General features: G+C 39.1%; 1 protein-coding gene across 1 annotated transcript in view; it reads left to right on the top strand.

Moving 5' to 3' along the window:
• Positions 1–15,858, top strand: part of gask1a (golgi associated kinase 1A) — a 30,378-nt gene that overhangs the window by 10,497 nt on the left and 4,023 nt on the right. Inside the window, exons 2-3 of the mRNA XM_017700312.2 lie at positions 4,735–6,072; positions 14,594–14,716. Coding sequence (XP_017555801.1) covers positions 4,735–6,072; positions 14,594–14,716 — 1,461 coding nt within the window. The remainder of the gene's footprint in view (positions 1–4,734; positions 6,073–14,593; positions 14,717–15,858) is intronic.

Genomic DNA, 15,858 nt, shown 5'->3' with positions numbered 1-15,858 from the left:
CTGAAATTGAGTCTGACCTCATCTTAATCATCTCCTTGGGCTATTTTACTGTAATCTGTCACTGCTGCCTCTTCATTATTCTCCATGTTTAAAGCAATGAGATCAGCTCCTGTGAAGTCCTCTCTTGGCTGCTGCTCGTTTGCCTGAGAAAAGGGTAAAAGAATTAAATTACCAAACATAACATGTATCTGTGCCTTCGGTAAAAAAGGTAGCACAGCATTCACCATTTCCATAAGAAAAGCAGCTAATTAAATAACTCCAGTGCCCTTTGGATGTTGTTCTAAGACCAGACTCCTCTGAGGCAATGCCAGAGAATGTCAGAGCTTTTGGTAACATTTCACTTTAATTACACTACATGGCACATATGTCAGCTCTTCATGACGGACATAGATCTACACTCTTAAGAAAGATGGTTCTTCAAAGGTTCTTTAGTAAATGCAGTGGTTCTATGTGGAACCTTGCATACTCAAAGAACCATTTGCATGCTTAAAGGGTTCTTTCATGATGAAATAGTTCTTCAGATTGGGTTTAATATGGTTCTCTTCTTCATGTTCCACTGTTACAATGTCAAACGTGTAACAATAGAAAAACCCCTTTTGGTGCGACAGAGAACTCTTTTCAAAGAGGTTTTATCTAAAACCATATGCAACACATTCTCCATCTGTCTGAAGAAGTATTTGACCACACAAAAACTCTTTAAGCATGCAAATCGTTCTTCATGGCTTCATACAGAACCATTGGGCCTCCTTCTCTAATATCTTCCTTTATGTTTTTTCTTAAATTTGTTCCTGAGAAAGGTCCTAAGAAAAAGTCCATGTCAGATTCATGATATGTTCTTACACCGCAGAACTCTTTGCAGCTTTGTGCTCTTTAGTGTGTAGATTCGGTTCTTACCTAAGAATGAATCCCAAATAAGAAAACATTGGTGAATGTTAGAATTTCCGTGAAAACTTTGGAATTTGGTATTAAGAAGCAATTTCTTCTTATGAATGGTTGATGAATGAGGCCCATTGTCTTTGTCAGTAGGTGTCATTTCTCAAAAAGGTTGCTTTTGCCTAACTTGGTGTCAAGTTGAGACAGTGCCTATGTCAGGTGACATTGATTTTTTTCATGATATTAGATTTTGTCGTAACTCTTTCTGAGTAAAATCACTGTTTGTATCACACTTCACAGTGACATAACACTGATAGTATCACATAGCTTGCCAAGTTGGGCTAGTTGCACAAAAATTTGAATTTTCTGTCTTTAAATAAAATGAGTTTCATTTTGTTATAATTTCATTAATTTCCTTATGTCACTGTGATATACACCAAGCTACAAAATCACCTGTAGTAACATAGTCATTTCACCCAAAAAGTGACATGACACATCCTAATGTCAAGACAAAACAATGTCACCTGACATAGATTTTTGTAGCCTTTACAACAGGCAATGCCTACTAGAATGAACCTTTATGAATGTCTGTGTTATCCTTATGAGCTTATGTAGGTGCCTTATGAACACTGTCCTACAGTAAAATGTTACCAAGGTTTTTTAGCTACAGCAATTTCGCTCTCCAAGAATAACCAGGTGATATACTTTCAAAGAGCACAGACTGTCAATTGAGTGTTCTATTTTGGACATTACACAGTTGTTAATGTCCTGAGCTTTAACAGACTACCCTGGCTTTGTTACAGCTAGAGAGGTGAGAAATAGACAGAGCAATCAATGGACAGAGAAAGCCCGTAGCCAGAGATATATTGATCAAAGTGCTGTATCCTGAACGGTATGTGAAGGAACTGTTCCATAAGGATCCTAAATGCGTGGTTTTTCACAGCTGGAGGTGGAGCCCATCTGGGCCAGATGAATTGAGGAGAGAGGAAGAGGAAAAAGGGGGGGGGGGGTTGTTGGCCTGTCTCATCTCTGCCTCATAAAGCAGTCAGACTCAGAGAAAGTGCAGTAAAAGGGCAGGTAAACTAAATATTGTGGGTGCATTTCTACTTTATTAGCTGTGTTTGAGACATTTCTTATACACTTTGTTAATATTTACTATCCTGTGTTGTATTCTAATAGAACATTTCGTTATTTTGGGCTGGTTGGCAGGGAATTTTGGGCTAGTTGGCTGGGTGTTTATTTTAGCGTTCTTTTTTGCTGTTTTTAGAGTTCCTGTAGAGCTGAAAAGTTTTGTCCAAACTTCTATGAGCTTTTCAGTAATATATACATGGGATATAGAACATTTTAGCAAACAGTGACTTTGTGACTATTTGACTGAAAAAATGAATAAACTGACTGCTTGCTAGGCAGCCTGCCTGTCTGAGTGTGTGTTGTGCTTGGACTGTTGCCTTGTTGAACGCTTTAGCTGTACTTGTTAAAGTTGTTTGCACTTGGAGAGTGTTAAACTGCTTTAGCGCAGCTAGCATGCCGGACCGTTGACATGATGACAGGAACACTCAAGTGCTAAATACTCAGCTGGTAATTAGAAAGGGGTCGTCATATTCATTTTACGGCGCACCAATTACTCTTACATTAGCTTTACACACAATATGAAATAGTTTACTAAATACAGTTTATACTTTAAGTGCATGCAAGTCAAAGATCTTTAAAATAAAGGTCCTTCACATTCTCATTTGCACACTCTCTTCAGCCTCCACTGAAAAGTTCTATAGGCTATCTCAAGTGGTTCTTCTATGGCAGCGGTGTCAAACTCAACCACTAACAAATCTCAACAAATCTGTGGGCCAGAGGAAAAAATGCTTTGGTGCAAAGTACATTAATTCTTGGGCTCAGTGTCTGATGTTAGATGTTTATGTTGGTTGAACTTTAGCTGAAATGCAGCTAGTGTATTTGGTGTTATGACTGGTGTGGAATTGTGTAGAATTGAGGTGTAACCGCTGTGCCATTGACTGTTGTTGGGGTAGGAGAGTTAAAGCACAGATTACATTGCGGTGCATGCTGTGTAGTGCAGCACACTGTGAAACATGCTAATATTTATATAAAATTAAAATACTTTTGCAGGTCGGATAGGATTGTGTCGGGCCTTGTGTTTGACCCATGGGTTCTATGGCATCCAAAAAACCGTTTTTACCACCTTTATTTATAAGAGTGGTAAATATTGAAAATATACTGCACTGCATGTGTGATATAAAGTTAATATTTCTGGTATTTTCACTTTCTTTTGACTTATTTTACTAACTGGCAGGTGAATTGTCAGCATCTTTAGACCGTTTTATTTTTTGATGAATTCACTTTTAAATTCTTTTTTAAGTGAAAGATGGTATTGGTTAGTTCTACTGAATGACTCTGCTTTCTTGACTGCCTCCTTACCCGTCAGTACAGACTGTCCTAAGCCACTAATGAATCCCTTTCTTTTTTAAAGCCAAACTCTAAATCCTCCCCTAACATTAAATTGTTTACATTTTCCCTTACCTAAGTATTAATCCATCTCCCCTTAAGCAAACCTCTCTAAAACAGGCCATTCTTACACAGTGCAAGTCCTGGCCTGCAGCGCTTAGGACTGTGCATTAGTTTCCTCACAGGCAAGGGAAGCTGCTCCACAAAAACTTCAGGCCAACGGTGCTGCAGGCATGACATTCTTCACCCCACAACATAATGGGAGCCTTTCATAGGCACTATCTGGAAAAGTCATAAAAACTTTCAGCTGCAGTGAGGGGATCTTACAGAGCCGAGACATTCCTCTAGCCTCAGGCATCACTTTCCTGCATGCAGATGCAGCATCAGCATATCAGAAATGTAACGTTCTGAGGAGATAACAAGGTTATATGCAAGACACAAATGCAGTGGATCAAAACATTCAAAAACCTGTGTGTGAGATGCAGTGAATTAAAACTCGCAAAAAAGCCAGCTTACACAAAAAGAACTTACTGTCAGTAAAACTACATTTGACTTTGGTCTATAAAGCTGAGTTTTTGGTGCTTGTTAATAGTCAAAAACAAAAACATTTTTTATTTTATTTAAGGAAATGAACCTTATATGAATGTTTTGCATTTATTTATTTATTTATGTGCATACGTTGAAATGTATGCCATATGTGGCTCAAAATTACTGCTTTGGGCGAGATAATTAAAGAAAGCTACTGAGACAAAGGCTAATTACATGCTTAGGACGCTTCGCCTCAGAGACCACTGTCGACAAAAAATAACCTGTTTTGGATGGTTTCAAGAGCATGGTGCTGTTCATTTCAGACCGTTTTAGAGACTTTTGCTGTGTTTTCTGTTTGCAATGCATGTTTATGGGAGTCTTACAGAACACAGTAGTGAGAAGTGCATAAATATGCTTATTCCTGTAGAAAAAAAAGAATAGTTGCAAGTTGCAGCTTTAATAAGTGAAAGAAAGACAGATTTATAGATAGACAGACAGAAGGCCATCACCTATTCAATACTATAGCCTGTTGTAGTCTAGTATTTATTGCCCAGATTACATCTCGCCTTACATTGTACATGTTTTGTTTTTAACAGATCTCACCATCACAGTAGAGAAGCACAGGCCAGAATGAATGCAGAACATTTGGAAAATGTCAGGCTTTATATATAAATTTACCACTTTCACCACAAAGTATAATCTCTCTTGCCTGTGTGCTGTATATATATTATACTGAGTGGAATTCCTTGTAGTACTCATGGCGTCTGCCTGGAGTTTAAAGGAGATTTGTTATCTTTGTGATTTACAGACTCTAGCTCACAGTTATGGTTGTGTGATTTATCTTAGTCAGCACTGTTTCTCTGCTCTGTCTTTCAGGGTCTGAGGGCAAGGCTGAAGCTGAGAGTGAAGTGGCGCTACATCGTGGCCTCCCTGTCTCTCCTGGTCCTCTCAGCAGTGATGATTAACACACACTCACCCTCCCCCTCTCAACAAAAGAGGCTGCTGTCACGATGGCCCCTCCATAACTATCCCACAGGGCTAAAAAGGATGGGCCCCAAATTACCTCTCCATCAGCTACCATCAAATGGCCATAGTGGAATCTGGAAGTTTTCTAAAAGTAAAGATTCAGCCAAGCACCAACTAGTTGTTGGCTACCATCAACACAGAGGCAGCAATGTGCATGAAAAAGTCCAACAAGCAACCAAAAAGAAGATGAAAAACAGTGCAAAAAGGACATTTACAAAATCAAAACAAAGCAAAAGGAAACACATGTCCCAGACATTTACAGTCAGTGAAAAGCTTAGATTTGCTAAAAAAACAGGCAATGGCAGTGACTCTAAGTATGCCATCCAGCTTCTTCTTCCCAGACCTGACCAAACCATACCAAAGCCTGCCAGCATGCAGAGTCTCCACCCAGACATTAAGCCATGCAGGCACAAATGTACTCCAGATGGGTCTAAGCCAGAGAAGCTGGTGGGGAAGTCTGGGGAACTTAAATGGGGCCCAAGAAAAACCAAAACACATGAAAGACAAGCAAAGCCAGCTGAGAAGAAGAGGCACCACTTTCTGGTGGAGAACAACAGTATCTCTGGGGCAGGGGCTGAGGGAAAGGACTATGTGGCTGGTTGGTGTGAAACCTCACATAGTAAGGCTTTTAGTGAAAGCTTGAACTGGACCAAAGCAGAATCTCTACCCTGGCTTAGTCGTGACGATGTGGAGAAGATGCATTTGCTTGCCAAGGGCACTGTCTTGAGTAAAGCCAGAATTCCAGGCCACGGGCAAGTGCTCCAGGTGGGACTTGGTGGTCACAATGATACTTCCTCACTAGTTGGAGACCATAGCAGACTTTGCCAAACAGGAAATTGTGCTCTAATCAAGCGCCCCAGTGACTGGTTTGAGGTGTTTGCCTTCCACTTAGACAGGATCCTGGGTCTGAACAGGAGTCTTCCTGCAGTGCTAAGGATCTTCCACAGCAATCACCTTCCATATAAATATACCAATGGTTCTCCAAGACCTGTGGTGTGGTGGGACCCAGATATTCAGCATCTAGATGATGATGATAATGACCAGAACTCTTTCTCTCTCACCTGGCCCCAGTACCAGGCTTTACTAAAGTCCAAGTGTGGCATGAAGGTGCCTTTGAACTCATCTGGGTGTGTAGGAGTGCACAATTCAGAGTGGGCACGACTGGCGCTGTTTGACTTCCTGCTACAGGTGAGAGGATAATCCTTCAAAGCCTAGAAATTATTGTTTGACTGTACATTCTGTTACCCTGCGATGGACTGCCTTTCTTTTTCCTGCCTTTCACCTGCTGGGATAGGCTAAAGCACCCCCTCCGCTACCCAGAAGGAGAAGCGGCTTAGAAGATGTGTGTGTGTGTATATGTGTGTGTGTGTGTGTGTGTGTGTGTGTGTGTGTGTGTGTGTAAATTCTGTCTAGATTACATATTAAACTGTATATCCACATAATGCAAACATTCTATACCAACTAAAAATAAGGCTGTTATATCTCAAAAGAGGAGGAAATGTATTAAGATATTATTACCCAAGGCTTTGGAATGGGATGTCCAACAATCTCATATAGTTGTGTTGCCCAGGTGTCCACATACTTTTGGCTAGTGTTTCTCTTTGATTCAAAATGTAGAATCTGTCCTCTCACTTATCCAGAAGTGATAAGTAAATAAACAAAATGATTGCTAGTTAACTTCAGTATATCTTTGAACTATAACAGACTGTATGATTGAATGAGGGGTGTGAACTCTGAGAAATTGGGCTGGTTGGCTTCTGCTTGAGCTGTAAGGTTGGACCTCCTTTTTGATGAACTGGAATAGAACTGAGGAACAGGGAGGGGATGGGCTTTGCAGAAACATTGGAAACACTAGGTGGAGATGGAAATGAGTGTTTGATTTGAAAGAGGTGGAGCTTCAGTCATGATCCATCCACAAAAGTTATTTCATAACTCCAGTAAGAGTCTGGGGCAATGCTGCTACATATAAATAAAGTTTTGTGTTGAACATTACATTAAACACAATGTATCTGTTTCATATTGAACACCAGGTGCAGTCAGAAAGGTTAATTCAATCAAAAACCTGAAACTTTTATGATCAGTGTTCTATATTGGAGCTTTTTTGTTTAAACTACTCTGTTTAACAATTATTTTATGATTCACAGTATGAAATGGAAGGCAGTGCCAAATAAACAGTGACTCACCTGCTATGGAGAGATTTAAAGCTACCATGTGGAGATCTTGATTAGTTTTTTTTTTTATCAACATAGTTGTTACTTTTTTCCTGTCAGAAAGCCCACCCCACCCTTACATAGTTTCTAATGAGCTCGTTTTGTTGGGCTGGCTGCTCATATATGGGTTCTTTTGATTAGTCTGGATACAGAATTTCATGGCTGTGTTTGCAGAGTGGGCTACATATTGGGCAGTTAATTCCTTTGTAAATCACAAACAGGTTTTACAACAGTTGGGTTGTAGTTTATTAAATGTACAAATAAAAAGACTGCATGTAATTACTGTGAGTATATATCCGCTTAGTTTAATTATCCTCTCTGTAAGCCAAAATCTTGGATATGTTCAGCATTTATGTCAAAGTAAGAGCGTCACAGTGAGAGTTAAAGGCATGTGTAATCCACCAATTATATTTAATGACACTATTAAGGGCTACAGTTAAGGGACAGAATCCTAATGGAGTTCTTAGGTGTAACAGCACTCTGTAGGGGACGTGTGTCTCACTGCTTCATAAACAACTGCATTCAGTGAACTTCAATTAAGGAGGAGACCATTATTAGCAGGTATTAGAGGCCTCTGTTTACTCTTCTCTTCCTGCCTGTTAACACACCGGCGCGCTCACCCTCTAAAGAATGGGTCCACAAAATACTTTCTCAGACATTAGAAACAGTTACCATGGTGATGAGAAAAATGACGTGATCGTGAGAGCACTAGTCTCTCCAACACAACAAGAGCGAAGTCTCACCCAAGAGGTAATAAATAACAGACTGAGAATGATAAGCTAATTATTTCCTTCCATAACTTCTCAATACACTTTCTTAAACACTTTCTGCTCTTAATGGGCATATACACAGTATATGCATAAGGAAGTATGATTATATGCGCAAGCCCAGTCATATAGAGAATACTGTGTTTGCTATAGAGGTATGCTACATGTTAGTAATGCTAAGAATTTTCAAGCCATATCTGCACAGTGTGCTGCTGACTATGTCTTGAAAATCTGATGAGGGTGAGTTTATTTGAAAAGTACCAAAATTGTAACTAAAATTATCACCTTAAAGTCCCAGTCTTATTACATTCTAAAGTATAGGGTTATATTTTTATATTTTTAGAGATATGTGTGTGTGTGTGTGTGTGTGTGTGTGTGTGTGTGTGTGTGTGTGTATATATATATATATATATATATATATATATATATATATATATATATATATATATATATGTACCCCTGGTAAAAAGTTAACACATCCTATGTAATAAAATAAAACATAAGACATAAAATGCCAAATAAAATGGCCATTTTCTAGCTTTCTAGATTTGTCTAATTCAGATAATGAATAGTACTTAACATTAAAATATGCAGACATGTGTTGCCTGTAGAGGATGTGCACTTTTATATATGTAATTTGACCACAGATTTGATTCCTGTCTCCTTCCTGCACCTGCTTTAATTTAATGAAGGACTGAAGTGGGTATTGGATGCTTACTGTAAATACTGGCCTTCTTACCTTCTTTGAACATATAAACACTTACTGCCCAGATAAATGGTTTTAAATATCAGTTTCTTGGAAGCCTGGGACTTTTGCCCTGTAGTGCAGGTAAGACTTACATCCTGACCAGGCGTAAAAATAATTGGGGGGGGGGCAGTGGGAGTGCATGTGTGTCCACAGATAAGTTATGAATAAAACATAAGTAGTCACGAAGGGAAAAGTCAATAAGTGTAAGGCAGCCAACAGCTAATAGCGTAGTATTGATCTGGTGAAATTGCTGAGTGGGGCCATGAACACTTGTACCCAGCTCCTCATTTACAGCCCTGATGGCACTGAGGCGCAACTTAACACCCATAAGCGTGAAACAGTGTGAAGGACACTCTGACTGTCACCTCAGGAACAGCAGAGCTTCTGTGCTCTGACTGAGAACTTTGACATGGTTGGCTCTCCTTCAGAGTAGCTGTTGAATCTCTTGGGAGGCGCATATATTAACTGCAATCAGCCACTACAAACAGTTCAATCATTAATCTGGTTACATTGTTTTCCCTTAATAATGATCAGCATTTGGCCAACTGCCAATACTCAAGTTCATGAATAAAGTTTTTATATGCAAGCTGTGGCCAACGCATGACTGTTGTTCTGCAGTGATTTGTTATTTCTATAGTGGCTTCAGTTTTCTATCCCTGTTTATGATGTGGGGTTTATGATTCTGCATCTCATCTGTGGGCCTGTTTACCCCTTGGATCAGCATGTGTTTTTGGTGATCTGATTCATTCAGATTTCACTTAACCAGGTGAAAAGCCAGACGAGCAGCCTGAACAGCCCCAGGATACACTGTGATCAGGTTAAGATTGGTCTTGCAGCCCAGCCCAAACACTAAGTAAAAACCCCTCAAATGTGGATCAGTAAAATCAGGTCACATCTAGTCAAACTGAGAATACCTCCAGATACAATTACACAAAGCACAAATTAATGCAAGGTGTAAACAGCCTGTCTGTAGACTGTCACTCAAAGGTTTGAAATCAAGGTTTTCAAATAATATAAAAGCAAATTTATTGTATATGCATGCATAGAATGGTTGTAATATCATGCTAGTGCTGTGTAATCACAGTCTTGGACAGCCCAACCACATACAGTTGTATGCAAAAAACATAGTTTGGGTGCTCCAAGTTAAATTAGAAATTCTTTTGATTTTCTAACTGAAAATAAGTTAACATGTTCTCTACAGAGAATGCACTTTTGCTCATTTTACTACTGTTTATCTGCTGAACATATTGTAAATAATTAAAGTATGACGTCTGCAAAATTGCACCCAGAAATAGAGCGGTAACGTTTGAAGAAAGTGCTGTATTTAAGTGTGTTCACAATGATGTATTAGCAAATCAACAAAACATGTTATTTGACCAGGGTGTTTGCATATGAGGGTGTGTACACAGAGTGTCTCATATTTATTGCAAGTTAAGTGACATTTTAATTGCATTCTAATTTGTTAACCACAGTTGCCTGCCTTGAGCAGCATGATGAGTATTACAGTTTTTCTCAGTCGCTTTGGTACATATCTCGAATCATCCTTGGCATTTGCAAAACTGTAAGTGCATTTCTCAAAACAATTGGTATAAATAGCAAAACACCATGGATGACCTGCAAAAGCCAGTCTTTTGTTCAAAAGCCTTAGTTCATCTCTCAAAAGTAAATATCTGTGTCAATGAACATGTCAGTGCCATCAGAATGACAAGTCTTTGTGTCATTGTGTACGGATAAGACAGTCAAATAGCTTAGTCATGTTGTCAATATTACTGTGTACTCTGGAGGGATGTTCTGATATAAACTATGTCTAAAATATTGATGACAATTATTGTAAATTGTAGGTTACACCTTAGTGTATGTGGGAGATTGATGCAAGAGACTGGACAAGATTCACATTTACTCTTTTATTGTTTGTACTGTAATTTGTTGACATATGTCATTGCGATGCAGAAAGGAAAAGACAGCTCTGCAGAGCCCAAAGAAAAAAAACTAAAAAAAAAAGTACAAATGTGAACATGGGACAATCTTCTTAGGGAAAACTGTACATGCAGTGCAATAGGAATTACAGGGCAGTCTTCCTACACCTCCTGACATTCCAGTCTGTTGGGCTACAAATTCTCATCCACATCACAATGAATATCTTCTCTTGTGATGCAGTGTGGAAAAAATCTTTTAGAGTGTCTTATCCAGCCTCTGCAGGCATCTGCTGTGATGTCATCACACGCTGCATCCATGGCAGCCAGAAGGGTCATCTGTGTATGTGCCTGGCGATTATATACTTTCCATCTCCATGCTGAGAGAAATTCCTCAATGGGGTTAAGGAATGGGGAGCAGGGTGGTAGGAACTCCATCAGCATCCTACTGTGAGTCGCAAACCATTGCCTGATGTTGGAGCAATGGAAACTGACATTGTCCCAAACTATGATGAACTTTGGCAAGTCATCTCTAATCTGATCCCTCTCTTGTTCAGGGATGAGATCCCCATAGAGAGTGTCTAAAAAGGTGACAAGATGCTCTGTATTGTATGGCTCAATAATGGGAATATGCGTTAGCACACCATTCTCAGAGATAGCAGCACCAATGGTTGTGTTCCTGTTGGCCTGGCACGTCAACTGTAGCTCTGTGGCCGAGGATATTTCGACCACGCCTTCTGCATTTTGTTCGGTTGAAGCCAGCCTCTTCCATGTAGATGAAGCTGTGAGGTGGTTCACTTGCTTCCAGTTCCATTATACACTACATCCAGAAGATACTTCATTGATCCTGAAGGAAATTTAGCAAAGTATGCTGTATAAATTATGCTGATGATCTGCCTAGCTGACCAAGACTCATGAATCAATACAATATTTTGAAGTTACAGTGCAGAATCTTCCTCAGTGGAAATGTGGCATTCGGCATGGTTCATTTGTGGTGCTGGTTGTTAAGATTATGTAAGGAAACCCTAAGGTTGTCTCTGTGCTGGCCAGATGCAGATAGGATGGGGTTCAGTCTGCCACAGTGAGAGAATACATGATGTACTGAATACTGTCTGACTATGATACTGTTACACTACAACAGAAGTTCTTACACTGAATGAACACTAACATGAATAAAGAACACATATCATGTGGTTTTATCATATGAATTATGAATTATTTTATTTGTGGTCCTCCTTACAGTGTGGTTAGGTTCCTCAGACTGCCTGGAGCATACTCAGTAACATCCTGCCACTGTCACAACAAAGCCTCATGTCTCAGAAATTGAAACTTTATAGTACAATTGAAAAATTTACTAAACTTAAATCTGTGTTCACTTATTCCAAGTAATGATGGACCCTTTGTTGTTTTTAAATTCATCATGAAATGTTCACACAGTATAAAGCTAATGTTTTCAAAAGCCTTTATATGGTTTTGATATTGAAGCAACAGTATGCTTTCTTCTCTAGGTTTCGCTCCTGTGCTCAAATGTTAACGTGTTAACATGAAAGCAGGTATTACCTCAACTTCTTGGAGCAGCTTTTCACAGCTGTCTGCAATGTAGCAGGGATGTGTCAGAGCCAGAGTACAGGAGTAAAGTGTTAACTCAGACCGTCGCAGTAAAACACACACCTCGAGCCCCTCAGGAGCACATCTCACCGCACTTCAGCCTGCAGTTTGCTCTCACCACCAACTCAGCTGTATACCAACCACACAAGAGCAAACATTAACCTAACCAAACAACAGCAGGACTAATGATGGAGTTATCTTCCTCCTTGCCAGAAACGTTTACAGTCACAGTTTCTTGTATAATATTGTATTTTCTTCCTGAACACCAGATTTGTAATTCCTCTGTGATTAATAAACATTCCATAATCCTAAATAGGCCATTTTATTGGGTGGAGTTAGTTCAGACTAAAGTTACATAATCAGTATTTTGTAAGAACTGTTTCATTTGTGACCCTTTTTAGCTTTTTTCCCTACCAAACAGCTTTCAGAAAAACAGCTACGCAGCCAGAAATTGATTATGATCTTCAGTTGTTTCAAAGTAGACCTGCTATAATAACATTGATTTCCCTGTATAGCAAAAAAATATATTTACCCATGTTTCAAAATGTCAGTATAATTCTGAAATATATTTACATATATTTCTGACATATATGTTCATATCAAAAATCAAGACAATAACATATATTTTAATACATTTGCCAAAATGTCGATATATTGGCATATGTTTAAATACTTTAAAAAGACTCAAGGTCTCCTCTGAATTGGGCTTCAATCTTGGAGCCCCTATCTAGTAATTATGAGTGTTAAAATGAAATAGTTATTTTATTTAATCATGTTGTTATTTAGCAATCATTTTAAAGGGTATGCCAACTTATAAAGTGGTTAAAATAATAAAATAAAGCTGGTAACTTCAATAAATATTTTGATTAACCTTGATTGCTTCTTAAGGAAGAAAATAAATTCAAGACTCCCTTGATGTGTCAGATAACATGAATTAGTTTAAATAGACTTAATCCACAATGTGATGCATATCATCTCTGTCCAAAAAAATGTTTTTCCACTTTTTTATTCATATTTTTCCTACAGCATGTCACAGGTTCTCCTCCCTTGCCTAGGACGCTCCAGGACTCCATTTCCCATGAGGCCAAACTCGATTATATAACCTTCTCCTCCAATCACACGCGTCTGCCTCGTTCTCAGTCGCCTGAATTCTGATGTGATTCACTTGTGCCTGTTTGGTCTCAGAGCTTAAATAGTTGTTGTTTTGTTCTCCTCATTGTGAGGTATTGCCCTTCACTGGACTACTGAGCGTTAGTCTTCTGATTGTCTTGACTTGTGTTTTGAACCCTTTGCTTGTTTTTTGAATTTTGATCTTTTGTCTTAGGCCTTTTGCTCCGGTTGCCTGTATGTTTTGTCTTCTCTGGTTTTTGACTCTTGCCTGGTTTTTGGTTTCTGATTTTGGATTTGCCCTGAGACTGTCTTTCTATCTGACAACTCTCTCATTAAACAGACTTTTGTTTTTAAGATCCGCAAGCATCTTCTTGTGCTTGTGTAGTGTTACACGTCATTTGAACTGTTTTTTACATTGTAGTAAAAATAATGATAAATGGACTAATAAAAATGCTTTAAAATGACTTCTTTTAAATGAACTTGCATTAAAATTTAAGAACCTTGTTTTTGAGATTATTTATATATATATATATATATATATATATATATTAGTGCATGTGTTAACCTTTCATAACAATCAGAAAATTAAGAGACCCTTATTAGTCCCACAACGGGGAAATTCCACCTCCGCATTCAACCCATCCGTGAAGTGAAGCACCACATACACTCTAGTGAGCACACACACACACTAGGGGGCAGTGAGTACACTTGCCCAGAGCGGTGGGCAGCCCAATCCGCAGCGCCCAGGGAGCAGTTGGGGGTCATCTGCTGTCAGCTCTGGGGATCGAACCAGCGACCTTCTGGTCACAAGGCTGGTTCCCTAACCTCCAGCCCACGACTGCCCCTTAAAGCAAAGCGGTCCAAAATTATTTGCTTATTTACGTAGACATTAAGGAGCTTAAAGAGCCACTACTCCTCCAGGAGCCAGTTGAGGTAGTTCAAGCATCTGATTAGGATGCCTCCTGGCTGCCTCCCATTGTAGATTTACCAGGTGCAGACTCGTAGGATGATGTCATCCTAGGACCCGCTGCAGGGTTTATAACTCAAAGTTGGCTAAGAAGCAGCTTGGGGTCCTTCAGAAGGCTGAAGGACGTTGCAGGTGATTCTCTGCTTTCCCTACTGCTGCCACAACCCTAGCTGGACCAAGCGGTTCAAGATGATGATGAAAATTACTAAAAATTGTTACATTGACTTCCATTACAACTTAAGGAAGTTTGATGCCTTCAGATACCAGCATGAGACATGAAATTTCACTTGTAATGTAACACTAATATCCACTGATTGTCACTGTGTAAGAATGGATTTCTTTCTCTATAAGTGTTTATATTCATGTGCTCCTCTGTTTTTCTCCAGGTGAATGATAGACTGGACCGATACTGCTGCGGCTTCCGGCCCGACCCTGCTGATATGTGTGTGGAAAACCTCCTGAATGTCAAATGTGCAAACCCCAAAGATTTAATGCTGGTGCACATTTTGGTAAATTTAATTTTCTCACTTTATTGTTCTGTTCAGAAATACGAGAGCATTTTTCAGTAACTGCTTTGCAGGCCTTGAGCCTTTAAGCATATGTGTTCTGAGACAATTTTTGTGATTATTGCTATGTAGTTTTATAACTGTTGTGATAAACATCATTTTCATGTTGAAGCACACCCCCCCCCCCCCCCCCCCCCCCCCACCCTGGAGTCCTTGAGTTGTTCGGGCCCAAAGTCGCTTGAGTGTGTGAAGTCTGTTTGACTTCCTTTGAGAGGATCCATGCATAAATTATGACACAGTGGCTTCAGTGAAACATAACACTATTGCACTTTTTTATTTCCAGATGCATGTAGTAATAGTGACTTGCCTGGGGACAACAAGAGAGCCGCTGAAGTTGGCAGGGTCTGTTTCAATAGCGATCAAAAAAAATCCTATTTTTCTGAGCTGAACAGGAATGCGTCTGATAGAACACTCCATTTATCATTGTATTGCACTCTTTCGCAACTGCCAGAGCAACATCTCAGATCATTTTCAAGATCAAACTCTAAGTTTGATACTTTACTTAAGGTCTTTTTCTTTTTCTTTTGCAGATACTAATGACCTTAAACACCCAACAATTATTAAACAAGCTATTTGTCTGTTTATACTTATAAATAAATGCATAAATACATAAATGCATTTAATCAAAAACAAGTAACTCGTCCATCCCCAACCCCCTTTCATTTTCACTTTTTCGCTCATTTTTAGTTTATTTCAGTTTATAGAATTAGTGAATAATTTATAAATGAACTCAGCCATTATTATTTATTGGTCATGTTTACAAATGTTTACAGTAGGTTTTCAGGGAGGAACAATCTTGGAAATGATGTTTGTGATATTCTCACAGGTACGTTTCATACTACTGAAATGATGCTGTTGTGTTTTACACTGCAGGAGTGTAAACAGGCTAAACCTGTCAGTTACAATTCCCACCAAATAATGATGAAATCATGTTGATTTACTTGCCCTTGGAGGAATGTGCAGTAGAATGAGTAGGAAAAAATATTCCACTGAATTTGAATACTAGGACATGAAAGCCCTGAAAGGGGGAACCTTTTGCAGGGCTTTAACACTTAGCAGTCGCTCAAGACTCAGAGAAATTGCAG

The sequence above is a fragment of the Pygocentrus nattereri genome, chromosome 3 (assembly GCF_015220715.1).
Source record: "Pygocentrus nattereri isolate fPygNat1 chromosome 3, fPygNat1.pri, whole genome shotgun sequence".
NCBI lineage: Eukaryota > Metazoa > Chordata > Actinopteri > Characiformes > Serrasalmidae > Pygocentrus > Pygocentrus nattereri.
Note: the sequence above shows the minus strand (reverse complement) of the source record. Positions and strands in the feature narration are given on the sequence as shown.